The sequence below is a fragment of the Peromyscus maniculatus genome, chromosome 9, assembly GCF_049852395.1.
Source record: "Peromyscus maniculatus bairdii isolate BWxNUB_F1_BW_parent chromosome 9, HU_Pman_BW_mat_3.1, whole genome shotgun sequence".
Taxonomy (NCBI): Eukaryota; Metazoa; Chordata; class Mammalia; order Rodentia; family Cricetidae; genus Peromyscus; species Peromyscus maniculatus.
In genome coordinates, this window is record NC_134860.1 from 52,378,317 (window position 1) to 52,389,912 (window position 11,596).

General features: G+C 47.0%; 1 protein-coding gene across 1 annotated transcript in view; it reads right to left on the reverse strand.

Annotated features, from left to right (window-relative positions):
* Positions 1-10,353, reverse strand: part of Slc7a8 (solute carrier family 7 member 8) — a 59,484-nt gene extending 49,131 nt beyond the window's left edge. The window contains exon 1 of the mRNA XM_006988495.4: positions 9,456-10,353. Coding sequence (XP_006988557.2) covers positions 9,456-9,612 — 157 coding nt within the window. The 5' untranslated portion in view covers positions 9,613-10,353. The remainder of the gene's footprint in view (positions 1-9,455) is intronic.
* Positions 10,354-11,596: the final 1,243 nt, after the last annotated feature.

Here is an 11,596-nt window from a genome sequence, read left to right on the forward strand (position 1 = left end):
TTGAGACAGGGTCTTGCTCTATTAGTCCAGGCTGGCCTTACTCCTGCGGCAATCCTCCGGCTCAGCCTCCCAAGCGCTAGGATTACAGGTATGTGCCACCACGCCTAGCTCCCAAATGCCTCCTTAAAGCGTCCTGAAGTTCCTGTATTATTTCTTGCTAACCCTGCCCCCAGACCTGTACTCCAAAGAAGCTCTCCTGAAGCGTCTGTATGCCTTCCATCCATGTGCAAGTGAACACCTTCCCAGACATACAGATGAGGACCGCACATTGTAACTGCAGCACTGGCTTTCACATTGTGCAGCTCTGCCTGAGATCTGATACAGCTTCAGGCACACTATGAAACCTTCTCCCCAGCAGTGACGTCACGGCCGATGCTGAGGATATTTAAAGCAAACCAGTGGGGAAACCAGCGAGCATGACAAAGGATGAGGGATGGGGTGATCGATAAAGCTTTTCAACTCCAACTTCATCTGTTCTATAAATAGCCCGGCTCAGAATAGACTTGTGAGATTATTTTATTTTGCTTCTTCGAAATGAAGTTCACGTGTGCTCAGCACAAGGCCTAATATGTTCAATCACTGTTCAAACCCTGAGCAGCCCCTATCTGTGTCTGGCAGCCCTAGGCTACAGCCTGCATGTTGCCGTTCCCAGGTGTCCAGGGAGATGGGCGTGGTGAAGACAGTTCTCTGTTGGCTTGTTGGCCAGTAAGATAGAGCTCTCCTTGCTCCAAATGCTCAGCAGGGAATTAGAAATTAGAGGAGGGAGCCAGCCAGTGGATACAGTTCAGTGGCAGAGCACTTGTCTAGGGTGGAGTCGGTCCTGAGTTCAAGCCCTGGAACTGGGGGGAGAATTAGAAGAGAGCAGTTTCTAGCCGCCCCCGGGGCTCCCGAATGGTCCTTGTTATCTGTAGATCAGAATCTGTTCCTGGAACAGCTTGCTCCTGGCTGCATTTTGAGATCTTGCCGATCATCCCACAGTAACAAGAAAACATGAAGAATAACAACAGAAATTCCTGATGCTTTGTGTGTGTGTGTGTGTGTGTGTGTGTGTGTGTGTGTGTGTGTGTGTGTGTGTAGGGGTGGGGGCGGGTAGGTTTGGGAACAGACTAATGGCTTAGCTCTCCAAAGAAAGCAGAAAACCTCGGTAGCCTGGCGACCTGAGGGGGCCCAGTCCTGAATCCCTCTCCTCCATTCCGCTTCAGTAAACCGACCCAGGGGAAGGTCTGGGTGCGGTGCCACCTCCCTGAAGCGGCCATTTGATTTATTCAGTGTTTTTATTTCTGCCTTGTCACCAATGCTGAAATGAGATGGGCTCTTAGGCCTGCTGCTTAGAGTGTTGTTTGTTTGTTTTGTGTTTTGTTTCTGTTTTGAGACAGGGTCTGGCTAAATAGTCCTGAGTACTCTGGAATTTACTACAGACGTGGAACCCGGCTGACTTTGAAGGATAACAAGCCTCCTGCTTCTACCTCTCAAGTGCTGGGATTCCAGGCGTGCACAATCAATCCTGGCTTAGGCACTTTTAAAAATCTTTACTGGGGCCGGGCTGTGGTGGTGCACAATTTTAATCCCAGCACTCGGGAGGCAGAGGCAGGCGGATCTCTGTGAGTTCGAGGCCAGCCTGGTCTACAGAGTGAGTTTCCAGAAAGGCTCCAAAGCTACCCAGAGAAACCCTGTCTCGAAAAACCAAAAAAAGAAAAAAAGAAAAAAATCTTTACCGGGTACTGATTTTTCTTTCCTAGACTGTATTTCCTGCTGGCCACTCATCCTGTATAACTCTGCCCTTAGCGGGAACATATCTGAGCCAGATGGTTGCGAGTTCAAACAAACTGCCCTTGGGCTCTCTAGTTTCTGGAGGCAGGAAACATGCAACAGGATGCCTGGTCCCAGCCATCTTGTGCTCCAGCTGGGAGCACGTCTGCAGTGCTCCAGGACTCGGGGGGAATCGATCTCTGCTATCAGCTGGTCACTTACCTACATAACTTTTATTTCTCTGCTGGTGCCAACTGTGCAAGGTGACTGGAAGCCCTTACCAGGCACTCTGTGCGTGGTGAGCAATACGCATTTCACTGGACGGAAGCCCCTTATTATTAGACAGTTGGCTATACCTTTTCCTACTCACCAAGATGTGTTTGTTTTGAAATATTTCTGAACTGGCTTCTGTCCCAGATTCTCTTTGAGAACAATGACAGTTTTAACATATTTTCATCCTGAATGAACCAAATCCTAATACTCCCATGGCTCTTTTTTATTTTTATTTTTTAAATGTGGAACATAAACTTAAGACACACATTTTCAGGCTCCTTCCCTCTAGTCAACATTCAACAAATGGTTCTGGGATCAGACACTGATCTGTGATGTTAGAGGCTAAAACGTAAACACTTCTAAAGTGGTGTAGTCCACGAGACCTGCGCCCCCCCATAGACACACACACAGACACACACAGACACACAGACACACACACACAGACACACACACACACAGACTCTCTCTCTCTCTCTCTCTCTCTCTCTCTCTCTCTCTCTCTCTCTCTGTCTCCCCTGCCTGTTTCACCTTGAATTTGGTACCCCCTGCCTCAGCCTCCCGAGTACTGAGATGGCAGGTATGAGGTGGCACAGCTGGCTCAGATGTCCCTATTTTGAAAAGGTTTCCAGTGTCACACACTCCTGGTCTCCACTCCCCGTGCAGTCCCCCTCCACGACCCCTTCCACGACCCCCTCCACGACTCCCTCCACGACCCACTCCACTCCCACCTGACATTTGCCAACTCTCCTCCCCTCTCTCTGGATTATTAAACGGCTCTGGACTCAGACCATTCAGTTACCAGGGGTGCAGCCCTCAGCAAATTAACTCCCCGACTCCATTTTCCCATATTAAAGTCGCTATAACATATACTTCCATCAGATTGTTGACAGGATTAAATAAAATAATATCTGCAAAGACCTTATAGCACAGCAATTGGCATTTAGTTAGGGCTCAATAAATACTAGTTTGTTTTGGCTGGTTCTGGTGGCACGTAACTTTAATCCCAGCCTTTAGCAGGCTGAGAAAGGAAGTTGAACGCTAGGCCAACCTGCACTATATATCCTACTTCAAAAACAAGCAAACAGACAAATAAAAGCCAGATGTGCGCTCTGCAGCTGTAATCTTAGCACTTGGGAGGCTGAAGCAGTAGGATTACCACTAGTCTGAGGCTAGCCTGGGCTATAGAGAGAGTTACAAGGCCATCCTGAGTTAGAGAGACCCTGTCTCAAAAAATGATTGGCATGGAGGCACATGCTTAAAGTTGGAGGCTATCCTGGGTTACCTGGTGGGTTCTAAGTCAGCTAGGCATGCATAGCAGAACTTTGTGCCCTCAAAGTAGAGGCTGGAGTGATGGCTTAGTGGTTTAAGGGTGCGCATTGCTCTTTCAAAGGACCAGAATTCTGTTCCGAGCATCCGTGTTGAGTGGCTCACAACTGCCTGTAACTCCAGCTCCAAGGGGTCTGATACCCTCTTCTGGCTCTGTAGGCACTGGCACTCACATGCCCATGTCTACACACAGATATATAAACACACACACACACACACACACACACACACACACACACGTAAAACAAACCACATTTCCACTACCACCAAACACACACACCAAACACAAATAAGCAAACAAACAAACGAACACTAGCTAGTTGTGGTGGCACATGCCTATAACCCCAGAACTTGGGAGGCTAAGGCCGAAGTGTTGTTTGCGTTAGATCAGCTATGTGGCAGATTGAAAGACAGTCTCTCGGCTGCATAGTGAGAACCTGTGACTAAAAAGTAAAAGAAAACATGTTTTTTTAAAATCGTGTTGAGAGCCAGTGATGCAGCTCCACCTAAATCCAGCATTGCCGCGAAGCAAATATCCCTTATGAGCACACAGTAGGCTGGAAACATTACAAACACACTTCTCTTTAAAGGCTCTGTGGCTGGCTTGTTTGATTGTAGGCCCAACTTCCAGCATTTTCCAGCTAAGTACCTGAATCTACAACTGGTATAAAGCTACCTAGCTGGTAGACCTAGCTCTCACGTGGCTAGGAAAGACTATAGTTTACAAGGGAGTTAATGAGAACATGGCCAACGGCCTCAGACTGAGCAGCCTCGGTGTTTCTGTAACTGCAGCAGAGGTATTGCCTCCCTCCCTCCAGGCACCCTCAGCTGCCACCCAGCCCCCCTTACGCTAAAACTTTCCTCAATAGGAAAGCAGCAACGATTGCTTTATCGATAAAAGTAAGGACTACTGCTGAAATTTTCAAGGAAAATGCCCATTTAATGTATAATAATAGAAAAAGGGCTGGCGAGATGGCTCTGTGGGGGGATCGGATGACTTGAGTTCAAACTCCAGGACTCATAGAATTAGGGAAATGACTTCCCCAAGTCATTCCCAACCTGCACACACACGAGCAGTAGACACACACATACAAAATGTAATGAGAAAAATAGAAAGAATAGATAATAATGCTTAAGAGTTTGAGGCTAGAATCTTGTCTTCAAACATTTTTTGTTGTATGACCTTTGGCAAATTGCTTATCCCTCTACGCCTTCCTTTCCTTATCTGTAAGGAAAGACGCTGTGTGCTGGGCACATGGAGGTTATTATGAGGGACAAGCAGATAATGAGTGCCTGGCATGGAATACGTATTTAATAATGGCTATCAATCGGAACCTTGGTATCATAAGTAAATGAGTTTTTCTGTTCTCACATCTTTTTGGGTTTAGGGGGAGTTTACATTCATAGTGCATCTGCCACGAAGAGGGCCCCCTGACCAGGCTTATACCTGAAGGCAATAGCCTGGCAGTTAGGGCCATAGTAATGCGTAGTTCAGGGTTAGATCCCTTGCCATTAACGAGCCTCCAGATTCCATCCCTAGGACCATCACCACTGGCAACAACAGGAAACACTGAAAATTAACAGTTATCCAGGTTGATGAAATTAATCCTAGCTTAGCAATTTCCCCAAGCTAGGCTCCCAGCAGTCTTTTAGGTAAATGCCTATTGTTCACTTTTTTGTTTGTTTGTTTGTTTATTTGTTTTTCGAGACAGGGTTTCTCTGTGTAGTTTTGGTGCCTGTCCTGGATCTCGCTCTGTAGACCAGGCTGGCCTCGAACTCATAGAGATCCGCCTGGTTCTGCCTCCCAAGTGCTGGGATTAAAGGTGTGCGCCACCACCACCCGGCTTCACTTTTTTTTTTTTTTTTTTTTTTTTTTTTGAGGTAGAATCTTGATGTATAGCTAGACTACCCTTGAACTCAAGATCCTTTTTCCTTAACCTCTGGAGTGCCGAGATTACTGCCATATGCTACCATGCCTAGTTTAGAAAAATGCTTTTGGGTTGGGGGACTGGGGAGTGAACTGAGGGCCTTGTGCACCCTAGGCAAATACGTGCACTGAGACAGCCTGGAAATGTTTCCTTTCCGCTATCTTCCTGAGTCAATTTCAAGTCATCCGAAAGATTGTTCCTTACTAGGCACTCTGCTGCATGAGGATTCAGAGCCGTGTAGGACTTCTCTCCTGCCCTCCCCTCTGAGCCCCAAACTCTCAACAATCCTTCCTCAGCATCCCGAGGGATGGGGCCACAGGCTAAGCCATCACACGAAACGTCTCCCTCTTTTCTGCCCTTCTTCCTTCCAACTGACTCCGGAGTCTGGGAAAACAACCAAGCATATGGTCTACGGCTCAGCTGCACCTCTAAGTCGAAATTTTTGCTCACGGAAACATCTGTGTCAAAACTCCTTTAGGTACAAAATCTCCACTACTTCTTCTTCCCCACATCCTCCAAGAGGTTCTTAAATGGGTTGTTGCCGAGACCTCTCTCCTCTTGTGCTGCCCACCACTCGCCTACCTCTACCCCAGCTGCCGCACAGCTGTCCCACACTGGTAACCGTCCATGTTCCCTGTCTAATGGACATGGATCTCATCACCCTAATTTGACCATAAATAACTTGAGAGCAAGCATCTCTATTGCTTCCTCTTACATCCCATCATAACTGCCATTTGCTACTTCTAGTCATAACTGCCATGATGACTAGGGATGAAATTTTATGAGCTTATGTGAAACATATTTTAACTTATTCCTTTAAACCAGCAGGACATGAAACAGGTAGATTCAGGGCAAGCGCTACATTCCCATATAAAATCTGATTCATTTAGGAAATTTCTTGTTTTTTTTTCTTTTCTTTTGTTTTTTGTTTTTTTCAAGACAGGGTTTCTCTCTGTAGCCCTGGCTGTCCTGGAACTTGCTCTGTAGACCAGGCTGGCCTTGAACTCACAGATATCTACCTGCCTCTGCCTCCCGAGTGTGGGGTTAAAGTTGTATGCCTCTATCACCTGGTTCCAAGAGATCCAGCTTGTTTCTTTTTTTTTTAGAGATTTATTTTGAGACTAGAGAGATGGCTTAGGGATTAAGACATTGGCTGCTTTTCCAGAAGACCTGGGTTCAATTCTCAATATCACATGGTGGCTCACAACTATGAGTAACTCCAGTTCCCAGGGGATCCAACCCCCTCTATTGGCCTCCAGAGACACACACATGTGTGATACATAGATATACATGCAAGCAAAACATCTATATACACACAAAATAAATAATAAATTAAAAAGATTTATTTTTATTTTATGTGGATAACTGCATGCATAAATGCATATGTACTACATGCATGCCTGGTGTCCTTGGATGCTAGGAGAGGATGCTGGATCCCTTGGAATTGGGGTTACAGGTGATTGTGAGATGCCCAAGGTGGGTGCAGGGAACAAAACTTGTGTCCTCTGCAAAAGCAGAATGTATTCTCAAAAACAAAACAGAACAAAAACACCCGTTTGGTGTGTGTTAAGTTTTGCTTGCTTTCATGATGCTGAAGGGAGTCAGAAAGGGGTGTCAGATGTCCTGGAACTGGAGTTACAGATGGTTGTGAGCCATCATGTGGGTGCTGGGAACTGAACTTGGGTCCTCTTGGAAGAGCAACAGGTGCTCTTAACCACTGAGCCTTCTCCCTAGCCCTGCTGTGTCTTTTCAAATGTCTTTATCTCTCTTCCACCGGTGTTGATATTGAGCACTGGATGACATGGAATGGAAAATATAATCTCTGATATTTACACTTGGCCTTGAAAACAACTGAGTTGTTCTCGCCCACTTGGAAACCCATCCAGAAGAGGACAGGCCACCTGCTCCTCACTTGGGGGGTGTAGAAAAGATTTTGTCCCGTGTCACCCTTAAGAACAAGGTTATCTTGTTCTCAGCTTATCTTGAGTGAAGGTGAAATGATTCTAACATTCCCGAAAAATATCCTGATTTCCCTAAAACCACCTAGAGTGTTTGGGCCGGATTTGCCATTCTTCTTAGTGCACTGTCACCACGGGGAGCTCTTTCTCCCTCACGAAGAAGCGGCACCCATTAGGCTGTGGACAGATCAGTAGTAACATCCACCCTGAAACTGTACTCACTATACCTGAGCATGCTCATTAGAAAAAAAAAAATACTTAAAAAAAAAAAAAAAAAAAAAAAAAAAAAAGACTTAGAGCCAGGAGGCGGTGGCACATGCCTTTAACACCAGCACTCGGGAGTTCGAGGCCAGCCTGGTCTACAGAGAGAGGTCCAGAACAGCCAGAGCTACACAGAGAAACCCTGTCAAAACAAAACAACCTTTGAAAATATTTAAAAAACAAACACAAATAAACTGCCACACACACACACACCAAAAAGACACCAAACCTTATTATATAGGAAAATACTCTCCATCCGTGAAAATCTGTGTATATTGGGGGATGGGTGAGAAAGCAGAGCCTAGAAGTTTGAGTGTGTGTGTGTGTGTGTGTGTGTGTGTGTGTGTGTGTGTGTGTGTGTGAACATCTGTGTATGAATCAGACATTTCCCAAGGGGGGTGGGTGGGCAGTGCTAATCCTATCAGTCAAATTGATGAAAAACGTAATGGGCTCAGGCCTATTTTTAGATCTTAAATTGGCATGTGCTATACAGATTGAGTACCAGGTTGAATTCTTTTTTTTTTTTTTCAGGGCAATTGAGAAAAAGTAAAGTAAAGTAAAAGAAAATATAACCAGAAAAAAAAAAAACAAAAAACATAAGACTATTTGTGGAATTGTTCCCTCACAACATTGTTTTTTATAACTGCAAATGCTTAGAGTAATTAGATGACAGTCGGTTTAGGAAAGGAATCAGAAAGAACATGGTCACTGAAGTCGAGGTGGAAAGACGAAGAGGATTATCTAAATACTGTCCTGATTTTATTTGACTTCAAGGGTGCTCTCCAGTGTCACTCTTGCTCTGGTGCCAAAATGTCCCTCAGCCATTCGTGGAACACTGTGCCGTCCAGAGGAACTAGTTCATGGGCAGCCAGACCCAGCACACCGTCACACAGGAACTCCAGAGAGAGCCGGAGAGTACCTCTCGCTGGGAAGAAGCCCTCCGCCAAGGATAGCAGACTCAAGCCCCCTCTGTGATGGAAGGCAGGCCGGAGCCACTGCCCAGCACTCACCTCCAGGGCTTCCTTTCAAAGGGAAGAGTGTACTGTGTAGTCATGGAGTTGTCTCTGGGAGCCTATGCCTCGTACAAGTGGCATCCAGCTCCCAGAACCGCCCAGGCTTCTCTCCTTAAGAGCTTCAGTACCAGAACACATATTTCCCTCATCAAGTCCTCCTCTACCCTACACTCTGGTTACTCCCAGGTCCTCTAAGAACCTCACAGGGTCTTCTTCTGTGGCTGTGAACTGTACGGATGCCTCCCACTAGGCAACCAGAGAAACGGCCAAGTCCATTTAGAGAGGAACATGGTCAAGTCAGCCGGTTCTCCCTTCCATATTTTCCTCGTCTATGAGACAGGAAGGACAGCCCTGACGCATCTGTTTCACAAGTGCTACATGGGGATGGGCCAGCCTATAGAGTCTGAGCGGTATCACTACTCTTTTTGCGGTTTGTATCACGCACCGCAGAGCTTCATCACCCAAGACAGCAAAATATTAAATATGCTCCAAAAGCGGGCCCACAGCCTGCTGAGGGTGGCTGCGTTAAAGCTCGTTAAGGGGAAAAAAAAAAGAAAGAAAGAAAGAAAAAGAAAAAAAATGAAAAAAAAATCCATGTCCCAGCCTGAATTAGGATCGCCTGGATCAGAACTGCCTAGGGACGAGCCGGAAAGAATCTGTTACACTTCTAACACATTCCCAGGCAGTGCTTGGGTCACAGGGCCAACCTGGTTCCTGGACTCCGTTTGTTCTCTCCTGAGGAAAGAAGGGCTCTGCCTGGCTTGGCTTGGGGGGTGATGTGTGACAGACATCACTTTCCCATAGCTCGTGACCAGTGGCAGGAGGCTGACGACACGGGTCTCAAGCAAAGCCAAGCTGCTTTCGAGGCCACGGAGGGGTTCAAGTCCCACGGAGGACCCCCGGAGGGGATGGGGTGGTGCTGGGGGGCGTACGGGACCTGGACTCACCTACAATGATACCACAGGCGCTGACCAATCCGATCTCTTTCTTCAGGGCTACTCCGCCCCCTCCCGAGCCAGCCTCGGCCTCGGGGCTGGTGTCGGATCCGCTCTCACCCGGGTGGTTCTTCGAGGTGTTGTTTCGTTGTCGAGCCCCCTTTTCCATCTTCTTCTCCCCCAGAGGGTTCGGATCTCCAAAAGCTAAAAAGAGCTGTCTCTTTCTAAACGCTCGCGCGTGTACAATGTATGGATAGGTAGAAAAACAGAGTTTCCGAATAACACGCCCGTTTCAGAAAAAAGAGAGCGCTCCTACCCTCTGAAAGTGACAGCAAACGAGAGAAGAGAGAGCTGTAAATATTTCCCACTCTGTACCGACACGTGTCACTCCTGCTGCCCCAAACGGCCGTGTTTTTAAAAAGGGAGGCGAAGAGCATGTATATTTAAATACAAAAATAGAACGGTACCAGCGACTCCAGCTGGAATGCTCCGGAAAGGGTTTATCTTCAGAAGCCCAGGATGGCTGTGCTCGGTGCACCGGGCGGCGGCTAGCCCTGCTCGGGATTCTCTGAAGCCTTCCTAAGAGCACACAGCTCGCCTTCACCTTCCCCCAGTCTCTCTTTTACCAGGAGGGTAAAAGTAGTTCTCGTTAGCTGAAGGGGTGGAGGAGAAGCGGCGCTCAGGTACTTTCTCCTCGCTCGGTTGGCTCCGGATCGGATTTCCACCTGCTGTGGCTGTCCCTGCTCGCCCTTCTCCGGTCTGAGCTCCCCGTGCTCACGCCGCAGAGCGCTCCATCGCTCGGTGCCGCCTGAGTGGTTGCTGCGCTCGCGAATGTGCTTCCCTTTTAGCAGCGGCGTTTATTTGCGGACCGAGGCTCCGCCCCCACCGCCTCCGTTCCCTCGCCATCCTCAGGCGCATCTCCTCCCCCCTCTTCTATTTAAATATTAGTGCCCCCACCCCCCCCACCCCCCCTGTCAAAGATCACGGAGAAAATTATTTAAAACATTTCTTTTCCCCTCTAGTGGAAGCGAGGGCAGGGTCGGCCGCAGGGAGAAGTCACTGCTCAAGGCTGCATCTCAGGTCCCACAGCATTTGTGAGCTCTGTAAGGGCACAGTTTTGCAGGCTTTTGATGCCTTCAGAAATAAACTGGCCCGTGTACTAAAATGTTGAGGTGTGGATCATTTGAGGACAAGGTCGGGAAGGCTGTAAGGATATTATCATCAAGCTGTTTCCTGAAATTGGGAGGGGAGGGGGGTGCGGGAGAGCTTTGGTAGGGGCAGTTTGGAAGGATTTAAGGCTGAAGAGTTTCTCTTAGGGATTCTCACGAAAGGTAAATAAAACCATCAAGAAGATGCAGTAGTTGCAACGTTCATCTGAAGCACACGATAAGGAGGACTCTGATCTGGTCCCATAACTCCTAATATTTAATCCACCTATAAATTATTTGAACTTCAGATGGGAGAATTGCCAGCGCCTCACTGATCATAGAGCAGATTTGTTGATATTAAGAGATGAGTCCTTTAAGTACATTGTGCCTCCTCTTCCCTGAAGAATTTAATTCAAAACTGTTGCTTTGCCTCAAGAACAGTGTCTATTTCTAACTGTAAAGTACTTTGGAAAAACAACACGAAACAATATTATAGACAACGCTGAAAAACTAAAGTTTCTTTTAACATATGCTATACAAAATGATTTGTTTAAAAAATAAGTCTAAAAAAATAAAATTCCAAAGGGCATGGTGACACACACCTTTAATCCCAGCACGCACTTGGGGTGCAGAGGCAGGAGGATCTCTCTGAGTTCAGGGCCAGCCTGGGTCTGCAGACTGAGTTCCAGGCCAGCCAGAGCTGCAACAGTGAGATTCTGTCTCAATAAGACAGGCAAACTAAATTCTCCAATCTGACCACTAGCCACACAAATTTGGCTTCACTTTTTGGAAAATGTTCTAAAACCCTTGGGATTTTTAGGAAGATAAACACTAAAACTCTTTAAAAGGGGGTTGGCTAAGCTATCTAGAAGAGCCTTTCCGGATGGGGTAAAGTCCAGTCACCACCTGCCCCTTGATCACTCAACTCAGCAAGTATCGAGAGGTTTCAAAGGTTAAGATCTCAACCCCTTCTCCTTCTGTTGGTTCAAGATATAGCAGATTGAA